Source organism: Gallus gallus, chromosome 12 (genome assembly GCF_016699485.2).
Source record: "Gallus gallus isolate bGalGal1 chromosome 12, bGalGal1.mat.broiler.GRCg7b, whole genome shotgun sequence".
Classification (NCBI taxonomy): Eukaryota; Metazoa; Chordata; class Aves; order Galliformes; family Phasianidae; genus Gallus; species Gallus gallus.
In genome coordinates, this window is record NC_052543.1 from 7,630,905 (window position 1) to 7,647,842 (window position 16,938).

General features: G+C 39.3%; 1 protein-coding gene across 6 annotated transcripts in view; it reads left to right on the forward strand.

The window, feature by feature from the left end:
• Positions 1-16,938, forward strand: part of CACNA2D3 (calcium voltage-gated channel auxiliary subunit alpha2delta 3) — a 409,731-nt gene that overhangs the window by 128,253 nt on the left and 264,540 nt on the right. For all 6 annotated transcript variants that reach the window (XR_005839457.2, XR_006931360.1, XM_414338.8 and 3 more), the window contains exon 4: positions 427-486. Coding sequence is in view for 4 of the 6 variants with exons in the window: in XM_414338.8 (XP_414338.3) it covers positions 427-486 (60 nt within the window). In the remaining 2 variants the exon portion in view is untranslated. The remainder of the gene's footprint in view (positions 1-426; positions 487-16,938) is intronic.

The window sequence follows — 16,938 nt, forward strand, 5'->3', positions numbered from 1 at the left end:
AATTAAGTCCAGTGTTAAAGCACCTTTGGGTTTTTTTTTTTAAACAGTGTCAAAGGAAGCTGCAGGATGCTGAGCAGTTGGGGGGGGGGGGGGTGGGGGGAGGGAGGAAGGAGGAAATGAACAAATTACATTATTTTTTTTCTTTAATAATTAGTGGTTGAGCTCTTTTGTGAATCTTGTACCACGCAGCATGGATGCTGAAGGTTTAGAAAACCTGGTCTCTGTTTTTAAGGTCTGGTTCATCTTTTTTTATTTATTCCTTTTTCTGATTTTAATGAAATACTATAGCAGATATCATATGGAGATGGAGTTGCACAATTCTCAAACAAACTTGTTTTGTTGTCGTACTGGAAGAAACACTTTAGTTTAAACATGTTATCAAGTATTCCAAAAATACAAATACACCTTTTCTTTTCTTTTTTCCAGCGTCTTGTTGAGGCTGCAGAAGATGCTTATCTGAAACATGAGTTTGATGCTGATTTGCAGGTAATTAATATTTGCTTTTTCAATATTTATCATCAGAGTATGCTATAAAAGTTTATACAATACCTTAGGTGAACTGAACTGCTGTAGAAAGCCAAGTATGTGAGTAATAGAGGGATGCTGATTACAGGAGATGGAGCTAATGAAAGCTGGCTCGGTATTTTGACAGGTTACAGATACAGGGTGTGTGCTGGGAGACCTAGCAGGTGGGTTTTACTCTGAGAGATTTCTTCTCTGTTCTTTGTGTCTGCCTAGGTCAAGCTATTTAAACCCAGTAATTAGCAGCATGTTTCATCCTTGCAGTGCTGGTAAGGAACTGTTCAGCAGGGAGTTGAAGTTGCAGATGAGGTGGGATCCACTGGGATAGGATTAGCATGACCTTGATTTATGCAGTTGGTTTGTGTTTGGGTCTGTGTCTAAAACAAGCAACACTCTTTCCTACCTGGAAGCCCTCAGAGCCAGACCACTGCCTCCAAATATTGCCGTTAGGATTAATGTGGCAGGGAGGAGTGATGGCAGCTCACCGTTGAAATTGTTAGAAAGAAAAGCTTTTGCTTAAATAAAACAGTTAAAATGAGATTATTTTAAAAACCACGTAATCTAACCTAAAAATGTGAAGTTTAACAGAGAGTGTTACTCAAGAGTTAGATGAGTAATGTCCTTCGTACCTTTCATGAATTCCTACATCCTCTGTTTCTTGAATATCGTGCTGGGTGGAGTTTTGTTTACTTTGACTTTAGCTATCTCAATTCTATTTTACAACTTTCTGTAAGTATTAGCCATGTGTCTATTGAAATTCTGAGCTTAAGCATTAAGAGAAGCAGAGACATTTTTCTGTAGGCTTTCCCATACATTTAGCTAATTAATACACAGGTCTGTAAGTTCGGTTTTCAGACTTTACCATGGTTACATCCAATAATCACAAAACATTTTAATGGAAACATGATACAAGTAACTGTTTTCTGTGCAGAAAGGAAAAACAAAAAGTGAACTCTTTAGAGCTAAGGATAAAAAGTCGAGCATAGCAGACTGTGATGCTGAGACCTGTCACTGCATGTTGGAGTAAGGAGAAAATGAGGGCACTGAAAATGATTACTCAAATTATTGTTGTGTTCAATGAATGCTGACTTCTGTATTCTGATGCTTTAGAGCTCTATTACATTCAACCCTTTTTAAGGTGTGCTATTTTTTTTGAACTTTGTGTTGAAGAAATAGAAGCTATTGTCTGGATAAATCAGAAACACTTCATAGGAGATATTTTTTAGATATCTCCAGTAAGTACTTCTTCACTGCAAGATAGTTCTCACTTTGACAAAGTCCTTCATTGGCTGAGGCTCTGAAGATATTAACGCTTTGAGGAAGCCAGTTAATAGCCATTTGTGTTAGCAGCATTAATGGGACAATCAAATCTTTGTGTAGAGCTCTGTTGTTTATTACTGTCATGGTCCATTAAAGCTAATCAATTGCTAATCTTGGTTTCAGCGACCCCTTTGCAACCCTTGCTGAGTGATTGTTGTTCTTTATCAAGAATCTCATAATACCATCTGTTCAATATAAAAAAAAAATGACCAGAATACTTCACTAGCCTACGTTCAAGTGGAGGTGGATAGAGGGCTTATATAGGACACATTCTGTATAATTCCACTATCAAAGAGGGACTTTTTAGTGTTTGTATTGCCTCGGCCAATGTGTGAAAGACAGGATTAAGTGTTTTGAATTAGTGGTATGTGATGCAGCACCAGTTGGTTATGTGTGCTCACGTATTCTGAAAATTCAGAAAGCACATAAAGGAAATGCTTTTGTGCCTTTTATTGGCCCAACATCACCTCCTATGTCTTGAAGACAGTATAGTTAATATTGTGTCAGTACATAAAAATGATAGAGATGAGAAATAAAATTATATTAATATTTTTATTGACTCTGAAAAAAACCACTAAATTAAAGAAAATAACAACTGGAAGAGTTCATCTTTTAGACTGCTTGTATTGTATTTGGCAATGCTGAAGGCTAGACCTAGCCCCTTGTAGGTATTATTCATACTAAGATCATTGTTTTTGTCCCTAGTTATTCTATAGGTATTCTAATCAATATGCTGTATAATGGTCAAAGCTTAGAGCTGTCTGTTCCTCTCCTGGATCTATTGACACAACAACAATAAAAAAAACAAACAACCCTGTAGTTTAAAAAACAAACAAACCAACAAAACTCCCAGTGAATTGAAAAATACAAGTCAAAGTAGGTGATGTGACACTAACTCATCAACGTTATATATAGAATGTTGGAGAAATGACCGAACTGGATTGGTAAGAGCTGGCTCTAAAGCATCAACCTGCAGCGCTTCACATTCAGAATTTGTTTTCCCTTTTAGGGAATCAAACTAAGATCTGGACTTGTAGCAAGTTGAGGAAATGATGTTCTAAGTGTCACTTATATCAGCCTTTAATCCATACCAGGGTTTCTCTCACTGTTGGCTATGGTTTCAAGCTATTTTGCATCATAAAAGACTGTTCAAATGGCAACAAAGTGGAATAAATACATCTATTCGTGTTAAATCATGTATTTGCTGATGTAAAATATGTTACCATCTGAATTGCTATGGCAAGTTGCCTTGTCACAAAATTTCTACAGAGTTTAAGAATTGCTCATCTTGCTTATACAGAGACACTGTCTCTGGTCTTGTCTCTGTGTAAAGTGCAATAAAGTATGCATCATTCATCCTTAATCTTGTCTTTAACATGATGAGAAAATAAATACAGGATCTAACTGCCAAGCACTAGAGTATTAGATGTTCCAAGTTTTGAAGTGATTAGTTTTGTTGATGTATTCTATGTCAGAGAAATATTTTTTTGGGGGGGGGAGGGGAAGAGCATAATATACTTTTTTGATCGGATTTATCTATTAGAAATTTCTAATAACTTATAATTGTTAAGAAAAATCTTTACTTGGACTTGAGTGTGTGCAACTGAAGATGTAAACATTCGTGTTGGGATTCAGTGGGACACCATTGTGAAGTTGATTGTCAGACCCAAGGAAGAGGCTTTGAACTGCAACACTTTTCCCTGGAGCTGTCATATGCAAATAGACCAAATTCTTTTGTAGCTGACAAACACATTTTGCGTATTGTTGTGTAAAAATATACTAATGTGATGCCAAGCTGACGCAGTTAAGCAGTTACTGATGAGGTGCTAAAGCACACTTAAATCGAAGTCCGTGGTTTGTGTTGGCACCAACATCCTCTACAGTATTTTCCTATTTATATGGTAATATCTGAGCTATTTCTCGGGATATCATAGGGTGTTTCTGTTTGAATAGAGCAAGGATAAAGTCTGTTAAGGTCCTGTATTATTTCAGTGTTTCAAAAACTTTGAGAATGCTCGGCAAGAGAGCTGATACTGAACTGCTCAGTGGAGCCCTAAAAGTAACTTCTACTCTGTTTCTTATAAACTTTAAAAAATGTTATAATTTTTTTTACTCTGTAAAATTCTTACAGTACATGACTCTTCATCAGTTTTTATACCTCTGATATCAATTACATGAGAAAGTTATAAAATGTTTCATTATGACTACTGGTTCATTTTCTAGATGGTCTCATTACACATACTTGCAGGGCACTTCTTTTATTTTCCATGTTAATTAGGAGTGTCAGTTGCGATACATTCCAGTTGAGTTTTCTCTCTCTGTGTGATGTAACAATACAAATGCAAGCTTACTACTTCTTAGTAGAATCAAAGCTATTCCATAATTGACATCACCTGAAGTACTAGACATTTTCTTTTCATATTGTTGCAGTTTTACTTTCTAGATAATATAGTACAGGTTCATGCCAATGCATTAAGATGTTTGACATAATTTTATGTCACAGGGCTAGAAGATGGTTAAGCAATTAGATTTTTTAATAAAAGGTTACTTTTTAGAATATGCTTAAAGTTAATTTAGTGGGATAAAAAGAGGAATAATGGCATAAAGCTGCTTTTTATTATTCCTTTCTTAAATCTGTAACATACGACAGAGTCCTAAGGACTCAGGTTTTCAGTACTATGCACACCAGTTAGGTCCTTCCCTGTGTGATTTTGAAGGATCAGTTAGATTCTTCTCTGCATGATTTTGCCTTCTGTTAGCTCCTAATTGCAGTATAGAATCCTAGAATTGTAGGATCCTTTGATTTGGAAGGGACCATTAACAATCATCTAGTACAACACCCATGCAATGAACAGGGACACCCACAGCTACATCAGATGCTCAGAGTCCTGTCAGCATGGCCTTGAAAGTCTACAGAGATGTGGCATCCACCACCATTCTGGACAACCTATTCCAGTACCTTACTACTCTAACTGTAAAAGACATTTTTTTTTTATTTTTCTTACAAAGAAGGTAGATTTAAGCTTAATATGTTTTAAACCATTTCCCTTTTGTCCTGTCACCACAGTCCTTGCTAAAGAGTCAGTCCCCTTCATTTTAACAGCCCCTTTTTAGATACTCAGAGGCTGCTATCAAGTCATCTTGGAGCCTTCTCTTCTTCAGACCCGGCTCTCAGCCTGTAGTTGTAGAAGAGGTGTTCTATCCCTTGGATCGTTTTTGTGGCCTCCTCTGGACACACTCCAATTGGTCCATGTCTCTCTTGTACTGAGAACTCCACATCTGGACACTGCACTCCAGATGAGTCCTCACCAGTACAGAGTAGAGGGGAAGGATCACATCCCTCGCCATGCTGGCTGTGCTTCCTTGGATACGGTTGGCTTCCTGGGCTGTGAAGGCACATTGCTGGCTCGTGTCCAGCTGCCATCCACCAGTACCTCGAGGTCCTTTTCAGCAGGGCTGCACTCAATCCTTTCATCTTCCAGCCTGTATTGTTAGTGGAAGTTGCCTTGACCTAGATGCAAGATCTTGCATTTGGATTTGTTGAACCTCATGAGGTTCACTCGAGCCCAGTGCTGGAGCTTGTCTAGGTGCCTCTGAATGATATCATGTCCCTCGGGTGTGTTGACCACTTGGTGTCATCTGTAAACTTTCTGAGGGTGTGCTCAACCCTACTGTCAGTGTAATTGATGAAGGTGTTGAAGAGTATCAGTCCTAGTGCTGACCCATGGGGTACACCACTTCTCACTGGCTTGTCCAGCCAGACATGGAGCTATTGTCTACCAGTCTCTGGGTACAGTCCTGCAGCCAGTTCTTCTATGTCCTTGAAAATCTCACCATTACTTGTAGCGTATATGTGTTGGCAGTAGAAAAATATTGGTGAAATAAACAGATATGTAAGAATTTACCAAAGATTTACACAGGTGAGCAAGGTGGATTTTTTTAAATACATATTTAATCAATTCTAAAAGTCAACTGAAGATGACGCTTCAGAGATTCATGGAGAAAGCAAAACAAAAACTCCACAAAAAAGAGGACTGGGAAACAAAATCCTGCCCCTGTACTCAGCATTGGTGAAGCCTCACCTTGAGTACTGTGTTCAGTTTTGGGCACCTCAGTACAGAAAGGACATTGAGGTGCTGGAGCAGGTCTAAAGAAGGGCAACAAGGCTTGTGAAGGGCTTGGAGAATATGCATTACGAAAAGAGACTGAAGGAACTGGGGCTGTTTAGTCTGGGGAAAAGGAGGCTGAAGGGAGACCTTATTGCTCTCTTCCAACATCTGAAAGGTGCTTACAGTGAGAACGGGGTTGGTTTCTTCCCACTGGTGGCAGGACGAGGGGAAATGGCCTCAAGTTGTGCCAGGGGAAGTATAGGTTGGCTATCAGGAAAAAAAACTTCCTTACAGAAAAGGTTTTTAAGTACAGGAATAGGCTCCCCAGGGAGGTGGTAGAGTCGCCATCCATGGATGTATTTAAAAACTGTTTGGATGTGGTGCTCAGGAACGTGATTTTGTGGAGGGTTGCTAGGGTGGTATGGTTAGGTCATGGTTGAACTCGATGATCTTTAAGGTCTTTTCCAACCTGAGCAATGCTATGATTCTGTGGGAAGATAACAGAGAACACCTATTGTGTGTAATCATATTCAATTCTTATTAGAACATGTTCATTACCTCTTTGTTAGTATTTTACAAAAGTCTGTTCACGTATTTTTTTTTATCTCAGTAACTTTGAATGAGGCACATGACAAATAGGTTTGTACTTTTCAGCTGCTAGACCTATGCCTACAAGCCTGCAGTCAGCCCTTGAAGTGTTGTGAGTATGCACAATGCGGAGGGAACTCTGTTGGGCTTCATGCTCTCAGGTCCAAGTATTTAAATGAATTTTGAAAATTGAAAAGTGTGTTTAAAAGAACAGCGGAGCACCTGATCATTGATGTATTTCATGGGTTATTTATCCAAACTACTTGTTTTCTAAATCTGAAAACTTTTTCAGTTTCAAACCTGGAAACATAACTGGAGATCTGATGGCTTAACTTTTGCTTGTACTTTTTTAAAAATGTTTTGGAGGCCTTGTTGCTTTCAGCTATATTCTTTCGGGGCGTGGACAGTGTAGCTGTAGCTCATAAGAGAGTTTGAGGAAGGTATCCTTAAGTAGCAACTAGCAGCAGTCTAAACTGTTTTCATGACCCTGTGCAACTCTTTCAGAAGTAGCTATGATGCCTGGATACGTTACATTGATTTGGTTGTAAAACCTGCCCTTGGAGTTCTTGAGCTGAGGTGCCTCACACAGGAGCTGCTCTCTGGGGGTTCGTCTCTGTGTTCCTCTAACATTGGTGATTCCGTGACATGTTCTCCCATATGCGTCTAGCTGAAGGCGTAACTTGGATACAGCTCTGAGGAGGAATGCTGCCAGAACTTGCAGAAGTTTCGTTATTTTGTTTCCTGAATAGCTCAAGGTCTTGCGTACTGATCAAAAGATAGGGGAGATCAAGAAAAGAGGCTGTAAGCATGGAATTCAGAGTATATTCAGGGAAAAAAAAAAAAAAAAGGCAAAGCCCCAAACTCTTAAGAATTACACTGAAGTTTGAGGACTTGAGATGGAGGAATAAGAGAACAAAAGCATAAGTATCTAGTATCAGTGAATTACAGCGCTTAAGAGGATGCTGTTAGGTGATAAAAAACATTGGTTAGTGTTCTTATTAACTTTTAGTGTTTCCGTTGTTTAATAATCAGTTATCTGGAAAGTGCTTCTGTACTTTTTACTGAAAGGAAGAAAACACTAAAGAAGCTCTAGTCTTTAGTTCTGGTTCCTGGTTTAGTTTCACTCCTGTTGATTTCTGTGTGCTCAGAACAATATATTCTCAACTGCTCTCATACTAGAGATGCAACAAACCGTGTTCCAGACTCTTAGCTCTAAGCTTGCAGTGTAGAGCACTTAGATGACTAGAATGCAAACCACAGACTGTAGTTTCTTTTACCTAGCTACCTTTCTTACCTAGTAAGAAAAAAGTTCTATTCTTTTATTTCTATTTTGTACCAAAATGAATATAATTGTGCATTATCAGTTCAGTCTTACTCATCAAGTGCAAACACAATACTCTTGCCTGTTTATATCTGTGTTACATAATAGGCAAAATGTGAACTGTAGTATTGCTTTAGAACTGCATGACTGAGCAGTTTTCTCTGCCTGACACTTTTCCATCTGTAATTTTGTCCCTTTACTATGCCTGCTTGCTACCCGAAATGAGGAGGAAATATTTTCCTCATCCCAAGAGCATTTTCAAAATTTAAAATTCTCCAGTTAATCACCAAGCCATCCAAAAGCTTTTCAGAGCAACAGAAACCTCAACCTGAGAACAACTTATAATCAGATAGGTGGGGCTCTTGGTGAGGAAACGAGGCCTGTTCAAGCTGCTTCTCTAGTGAATATTAAGTTATGTATATGATGTGAAACAATTGCAAGAGAAGATTGTGAGGCACTCAACTTGGAAAACCCTGGAGGATAGGCCAGTCACTTTGGTTCTCAGAGGCCCTCATCTGAATCTCTTTTGCTTGGTCCATGTCATGGATCCAAGCTGCTGCATAAGTCTTTTCCCCTCTGGTGCAATTCTGCAGAATTTTCCAATACTAGAAGGAATCACAGGTCAGGTCTAACAGCAATAACAAGATGGAACAGAAAGTATTTACACATGTATAACAAATACACGCTGTTCTTTTCCCATACTAAAATCATTAACTGTTTTCAGGTTGCTTTTTATGCTTTCTGTAAGCATCTGTAAGAATTAGAGTTGTTTAAGAGAATTAAATGCTGAAATTCTCGTATGTTCACAAAATTCACCTGTTGAGTTTTTAAGTGCAACAGAAGTTTTCATTGGAATGTTGATAAAACACAGTTTGCAGCACTGAATTTTGTCTTTTATTGTTTTTGCGAGGCAAGTCTTTATCATATTCCAATAGAGCAATGAGCTAGTGTTGTTCAGATGAAAAGATAACACGTGTTGGAAACAGTCAATCAAATTAAGCAGATATGTTTGCTTCCACAAGAGGGGGAAGAAAATCAGCGATAATATTTTATGCTGCATTGTTAACATGGTGATATTGTTAGCCCTAAAAACATGCTGAAATTAGTTGCATCAAGGAAGGAGTTGGAGTAAACTCACAATTCCTGCAGCCTCAGAAAGTTTCCTCTTTCAAAACACCCAGCATTCTTTTCAGAAGTGCCCAAACAGTTTCTGCCAGTGTGACTGCCAGAGTGGGAAGAGCATGTGATCAGAGCATGCCATGACTGGGAGCAACCAGGCAGCAGCTATCCCTGCCTTTGGAAGCACCTGCACAGCCCAAACTCTGCGGGTCTGCGTGGGGAATGAACAGCAGAAGGTGGAAGGGGAGGGAGAAGAAAACAGGGTTTGTGGGATGGGGACCAGGGAAGCTGCAGCAGAATGCAGCATCCACGGAGTAAAAGAAATAGGTGTCAAAAGATTGTCAAGTGCAGGAAAGAAGGCTGTAGAAGGAGAAACAAGTAAGTACTGTATAAAGGCAAAGCTGTTAAGTGTTAATTGCTTTGTGTTTTAAGAGTACTGACAGTGATCTTTTTTTAAGTCTCTCAAAAACCATTACCTTTCCTCATAGTGGGGCTGAAATGGAGAAATCATTTTCAGCTCTTTTTTTTTTTGAAACAAAACTTTTTTTCACCCTCTTCAGTGTCAGGCAAGGCAATTATGTAAACAGCGAGGAGCTGTCTGACACGAGCTTCATTAAAACACAAAAGAAACCCTCAGAGAATAAGTGGGTAAGGTTCAAATACAATTTAAAAATGAGCTTGGGAGAACTTTGGCAGAATAAGTATGCACTGCGTGAGGGATGAATGCTGCATCGAGATGAGGTAGTGTACCATAGTGCTTCTGGAGACCGCCACAGATCACTGGGAAACTTCTTGTCACCACAGACAGAGCTGATGTGTTTAAATGTCTTTAGCTTATCGGGTTTCCAATTTTGACACATCAGAAAGACAGGTAAAGAGCCAGAGAAAAGAAGGAATGACTGTGTGAGGTGAAATTAAACATGCCAAAAGTTGGTGATTGGCGTGCTGGTGACAGGAAGCAGGAATCTGGATTAAAATATCTTTTAGTTGTAGTTGTTCAAATTAGTTGTCAAGACTTGCATCTTAGAAACTGGATTGAGTTAGTGATCATCTTTCCCTTAGAAAAAAAAGTGAGCCCTGTGTTGCTGCTGGGCCCTGCAGCCCCCAGGAGCATCGGGCACAGCACTTTGCTCTTGTTGGGGCTTTCTTTCAGGACTGCAGCTCTGGTTTAGCATTATTTTATCTGGGGATGTTTAGCTCATATCAGCTGGTGCAAGCCTGAGACGATGCACAGTGTTGCTTCCTTGTTTGCTGAGACTTCTGCACAGAAAATGCTGAGGGCTATCTATAATCAAGGCTGTGTATTTGCTATCGGGGTTTTGCTAGAATGGTGTGCTTTCTATATTTACCGGGAAAGCTCAGTTTAAAGTAGTTATTTGAAGCATTTAATTCTGTATGGCCTTGCATTATTGTGCACGTGCGTTTAGATTCTGATGTGCTGTGAGGCGAGATGCAAAGGCGCTCAGAGGAGCAGCAGCGCTGGAGTTAATGTTTGTATTTACAAGGCTCATTGGTCAGTGATACTGAGCTCTCCTGCAGGAAAAAGTTCCTCAATTCACTCTTGCAAAATTCAATGCCCTATTGTTCTCACTTTTCTGAAGTCACTGTTTATAACATTGCTCTCCTTTCTCCTCTGAGGAATAATATAATTTATTGGAGCAGTTCATTCATAGACTATGTGATATCTATCTTCTGGGACAGAGATACCTTCTGCATGATGTACGCACTGTTAGCTTCAAACTCTTCCTGTTTGCTCTTTTTGAAAGGGTTTGTAATCAGGAATATTTATGCATCCTGGTACCCAATTGTGCTGTGCTTGCTGTTTTCTGCTCTTCGTAGAAAATTAAACTTTCTTTCTTTTTTTTTTTTTTCCTTTTTGGCTTACACCTACCTGAAAAGAAAAGGATTTTAGGATATTACCCTATGGATTTATGATTACCAGGCAGATAGCCAATAATAAGCAGTGATATCTGATACTACAGCCCAGACATACTCTGCCTTTTTCCACCTTTTTCCTATTATCTTTATGTTTAATAAACTATAAATGGGAGAAATAAATGGCAGACCATCTTTTCTTTTTGTCCTTTTTTTTTCTTCCTTGGAGGTGCTTGGTGATGAGATTAAGCGAAAGGTCATACGTTCTTCTAACGTGGTATTTAGGAATAGGCAAATTATTGAAAAGGGTGGAAGTAATCTAGGGTTATTCATTTTTGTGGGAGAACAGCTTTTTTACTACACAACCATCATTTTCAATGGAAATAACAGTGTTATAGATAAAGATTTAATGAATATATATGAGAAAGGCAAGTCAATAAGCCGTTCATAGCTGTAGGTGAGGTCACGTTTCTGGCTTGTGTAGTATGAAATTGAGTAAATCTTAGAAGATCATAGTGGAAATATTTGCAGGGCATTATAGATATTGCTTATTGTAAAATAAGTTATTTTCTTCCCTTTGGCTTATAGGAAGGATATTGTCTATGTTTGTGCCTTAACATTACAACTGTATGTATTATTTCTTTGTTTCTGAATCTCCCATAATTACTGATTGGAAAATTAAAATACCAAGCTCATTATCTCAATCGTAAGATACAACTTGCTTTAGTCACATGTTTTGTCTATAATTGGAGTGTCTGTGTGTTGAGCCTCATTAACTTGAAACAGAGGAACCCCCGCTTTTGTGTTGAAGTTAATTAAAGCTGGTAATGATTATTGTCTGAAAATTTTCTGGGTTCGAGTAGGTTATTTTGCTTCTACCTCTATTTTCACACATCATTTCATTGATCATGCGGTTGGTCGATTCATAATACACAGGATTTGTCTGAATTCAATGAACAATTATTTTTTTATCATAAAAATGCACTTGCATGTTTGTTTAACAGAAAGCTTCTGCTTATGAAATAGTCACTGATGACTTTTAAGCTCCTATTTTGAGCAAATTATTTGCAAAAGTAAAAATGATTATCTTTCCATGACTAATGAGTAATAGCACAAAACAGAATGGGCAGAGCAATGTCAAGGGCTGTCAGGGCTTTTTAATATAAAAATGAAAAATTCAAAATATGATAATTCTCTTTTAATTTGTAAAAACTTCAAAGTCCAGTCTTCTAATCTGTGCTCCACATGCTAGCACAGTTTTGACCATGACAGTAGTATAAAATATTTAGATGTACACATGCACAGTTTAGGATTTGTTTTGATCAGTTTTTGTAGAACTCTGCATTTCAGCCTTATATATATTGCCCAATGAGCAGATCTTTATCACTAGCTTTGTAGGTTGTGTTGTAGGGTGAGTTCTGTGTAAAAAAGAAAATGAGTAAAAACGAACAGATGAAACAGCAGAATTATACTTGCAGAGGGGAAAAGCTTAAACCTGACTGTATATTCAGAATGAAAATCACAGAGGATAAATTTCAATAACTGTTTTGTTTGCTATTTTTTTTAAATACAATAACAATAGTTTGATTTCATGTTACATTTTATATATTTCAGATTGAAACTAATAGCTGATAGCTAAAGCTTTCAGGCCATCCAATTTTGTTTGTTGGGGTTAAAAAAAAAAAACCAACGAAAACAAAGGACTTGAGATCATATTGTGGGTTTCTGGGTCCAGTTAGCTGTTGGAAATGAGGAGCATGTGTTCAGAGAAATATTACTGTGGACTGAATGTTCCAATCAAGGATACTAATGGTATTTTTAATGGCTGTTCTGTGACTGTGCGAAGCTCTTGCTGACAAAGTCAGCTCAACAGATTTCAGCATCGTATACAAAGCTGAATTTTGCAGCCAAGTAGGGTCAAGCTTGGGGGGAGAAGGTTTGTTGGAAGGGTCACTAGGGGTTTTGGGTATGGGGCTGGTGAGGGCCAGCTGGTTTGCAGTGAAAAGGAGATCTGGAAGATTACCTGAGTTTATGAATGGCATTGGAGGTTTTGGAGAGTTCACATGTTTCAAGGACTTTTCCCCCAGCCCTCTAGGAGACTTTGCCACCCTGGCATGGTTCTGAACTGCCCTGGCTCTTTTGGTCTCCTCCATTCCTGCTGTACTTCTCACTGCAGTACCCAACTCTGCTCCCCTTCCACAGAGGTCTCTGCAGACAGACTGGGGTCTGCTCTGGAAAGGTGTGTGCTACCTGAACTCATCTTCACTCCCATGTCATTGGTGATATAGACAGAATGCTGCCCTGGATGACTTTACCTGTATTTTGCATGGTGGCTGGCTGTTGGTTGATCATATCTTGAACTAATATCTCTCACAGCAAGCTCTGTATTATTTCTCACAATACCATATACCACTTCAGATCCCTTTAAGTTTTATCCCAACACAAACATCGTTCTGTCTTATGCATTAATATGATAGTCTGGGATTTAGCTGTTTCCTGACGACAATTTAGTAGTCCTATGGAGTTTAGTGTCACTGGTAGAGGCAGGGGTGTTCAAAGTTGAGCTGAGTGCTCACCTCTTATTGAAGAGGTAAATCCTGTATTGCCTCTAGGAAATTGTCACGGATTTTATTAGAGTTTCTGTACAGGTAAATGGCTATTGAGGTAGCTCTATAGAGGTCAAGGAATCACTGTTCTACTAGAGAGACCTGGATTTCTATTCTTCAGTGACCTGTAAAATGTCAATGAGATGAAAAGACACAGTAAGAATGGGAAATATAAGATGTTCTGAAAAAATTCCTCATTTTCTATACCTGTTTCCCTATACCCTTCAGAATTACAGTCTACTGTGAATTTCATGCGCTGTACATTCATTGAGATCTAATATAGATTATTGAATAGAAAATCTCTTGATTATTTTCAATTAAAGAATTTCTATAAAATATGTGAGTCTCAAAACATTTGTCATTTTTTGTCTAAGCTCTGTACTAAATTACACAAAACATCAACAAAATAGCAGCCCAATTAGTGTCCACAGTTATCCGTACAGATAAATAACTTTTAAAAATTGCTTGTGGTCTGTTTGTAAATAGCTTGCTGCTATATGTTTTCTCTAAGTAATGTGTCAGTCCTTGACCTTTTTTGCATGTAGGCAGTGCTAGTGTTGCTCTTGAGCAGGAATTGCGAAGCTTGTAGAGAAATGAAGCAGTAATGAGGGAGATTTTGCTGAGACAAAGCAGTGGAGACAAAGCAAAATCAAACTAAGACCATTTGCAGCCTGCAGTGAAGGGGGTTTTACATTTTCTCACTCACTTTAATAAGATGGTGATATTTTCAGTTGAAATTGGGAGTGGATGGAGCAAAAGCTATGCAGCCCTTTGTAGCTTTTTTCCCATCCATTGGTGAGAGATTTGTGGTTTTGTTTGATTTTTACTTTTTTTTTTAACAAATATTTTGAGAACTGTTCCTTTCCTTCATCCTCTCCCAGCACAAGTTTTCTTCTCATCTCCCTGTTTCACCTCTGCCTGTGAGAATACAAAACTGTGAAGGGAGGATGTCATCAAGTCCAAAGCACTTCAACAGGTGTGGCTAATCTTCTGTGGGTGAATGACACCCACAATGCTTGTGTGGTGTGAGCCACAGGTAACCCCAGTGTAGCAGGGTCAACCTGGACACAGAGACAAGAGAACTCCCGGACAGTGTAAGGGCTTTGTTGTTTGAATTAGACCTTATAGTACCATGAACAGTGACATCATTGTATACACATACCAATATATAATGATGAATACAGCAAATGCAGTCTTGGGTGTTGGCTGGAAAATGTGTGCTCCAGGCCCAGATTTAATACGAACATTCATATTCCGTTCTTAGAGCATAAGAAAAAGCATTTTTGTCTATTTTGACTTCTGCATTAATATAATGAGGTCAGGAAATCTGTTAAAGTTTATCTTTAAAAATGTTTTCAACTCAGTCACGTTTTAAAAATCATTTCAGTTTATCTGCGCATTTAAGTAGATTGTGTTTTCTCATGATGGATTCTCTAAAGGAAAGCTTTAACGGATTCCTGTAATTGATTATACTTTAATGATACATAATGGCAAGTTCTGTTTTCCATTATTGTTACCCTAAACAGTGAACTGTAACAGCCTTGGTACCAGAATGTATATTGGTACACAATTGATTTTAGTAACTTTTTACCAGTTGAACTAAAAACGTGCTGCAGACAAGCAGACAACTGGTCATTCCCATGTTCAGGGCAGATATCCCTCATATTTCTGCAGACGATCTGTTCCTTCAGCATGCAGGAGTTGGTAAAGGACAACGCTGCTATTGCAGGCGTTGTTTCTGGGTTTCGTAGATGATTACAGATGTGACTTTTAGTTCTTCTTACAGTGTTAATTACTCACTTCAATTGCACTTTTTGTTCTTGATAGTGCTTTTTCAGCAAATGATCCTCTGCTGCTCCCACCCAAACCCCTCCCAAATCACTGCTGGCAAACAAGGTGGTGGATGGTGTAATAGTTTCAGCATTGCTTACCATCGTGCCAGACGTTATGCAATTATTTACTGACATACCCTGTCCTTTCGTGTAAATTTCTTACCTTGTGTTTGGACTGAAATACCTACAGCAGGAAAAACATTGCAGGCATGCATGTGTTCACGTGTGTTTGTAATAGCAATTAGCACATCTGAGTTCTGCTCCGTAACTCAAGCCCCTATGTGCTCTTTACTTACACAAACAGTGCAATTCAGTTGCTGCTGAGCTGTGCTTTAGCTCTGGAACACACTGCTTGTCCTAATGATGAGCTCACAGGGAAGGACCAATGAGCGATACTATGTGCATGGTTGGCATATGTGGGAAACTGTAACGCTAATTTAAAGTCTGAGTTTTGTGGATGTGTCAGAAAGGCATTACAGCTGTTGTCTTCTGATACTCATAGGAAAAACACAGGAACCGTAATTGCTGGAATGCTATAATGATCTAAAATTAATGGCGATTAGAAGTAGATAGTGCACTGACTAAGGTTTCCACAGTTGTCTATGTTTTAAACTTTATTTACTGAGAGTAGGATCATATTTAAAGCATTTGATTCTGGCAAGTTGTGGCAATACAATACAGTACAACAAATGTATCACAGAATGTCCTGGGTTGGAAGGGACCTCAAGGATCATGAATCTCCAACCCCCCTGCCGGCCAGGGCCACCAACCTCCCCATTTACTAGACCAGGTTGCCCAGCACCCCATCTAACCTGGCCTTGAACACCTCCAGGGACGGGGCATCCTCAACCTCTCTGGGCAGCCTGTTCCAGCACCTCACCACTCTCCTGGTAAAGAACTTCCCCCTAACATCCAACCTAAATCTTCCCTCTTTCAACTTAAAACCGTTTCCCCTTGTCCTGCTGTTATCTACCCTTTCAAAGAGTTTACTCCCTTCCTGTTTATAGGCTCCCTTCAGGTACTGAAAGGATGCAATGAGGTCACCCCGCAGCCTTCTATTCTCCAGGCTGAACAAGCCCAGCTCCTTCAGCCTGTCCTCACAGGGGAGGTGCTCCAGTCCCCTGATCATCTTTGTGGCCCTTCTCTGGACCCTCTCCAACAGCTCTCTGTCTTTCTTGTACTGGGGGCTCCATACCTGGACACAGTACTCCAGATGGGGCCTCACAAGAGCAGGGTAGAGAGGGACAATCACCTCCCTGTCCCTGCTGGCCACCCCTCTCATGATGGAGCCCAGGATACCATTTGCTTTCTGAGCTGCAAGAGCACACTGCTGGCTCATGTTAAGTTTGTCATCCATCAGGACCCCCAGGTCCTTCTCTGCAGAGCTGCTCTCAAGGACTGCTCCTTCCAGTCTGTATAGATGCCTGGGGTTCCTCTGGCCCAAGTGCAAAACCCTGTACTTTGCCGTGTTGAACCTCATTAGGTTCACCCGGGTCAGAACTATTAGTGAGATGGTAGAAAATAGATAAGGGTTACGGAGGCCTCACTTCGTATTTTCAAAATTATTTCCTTATTTTCCAGAGAGATTTCTGTTTAGGCTTTTGTGCTATTAGCCAGAATAATGGTGTGAGCTTTCTTAACCACTA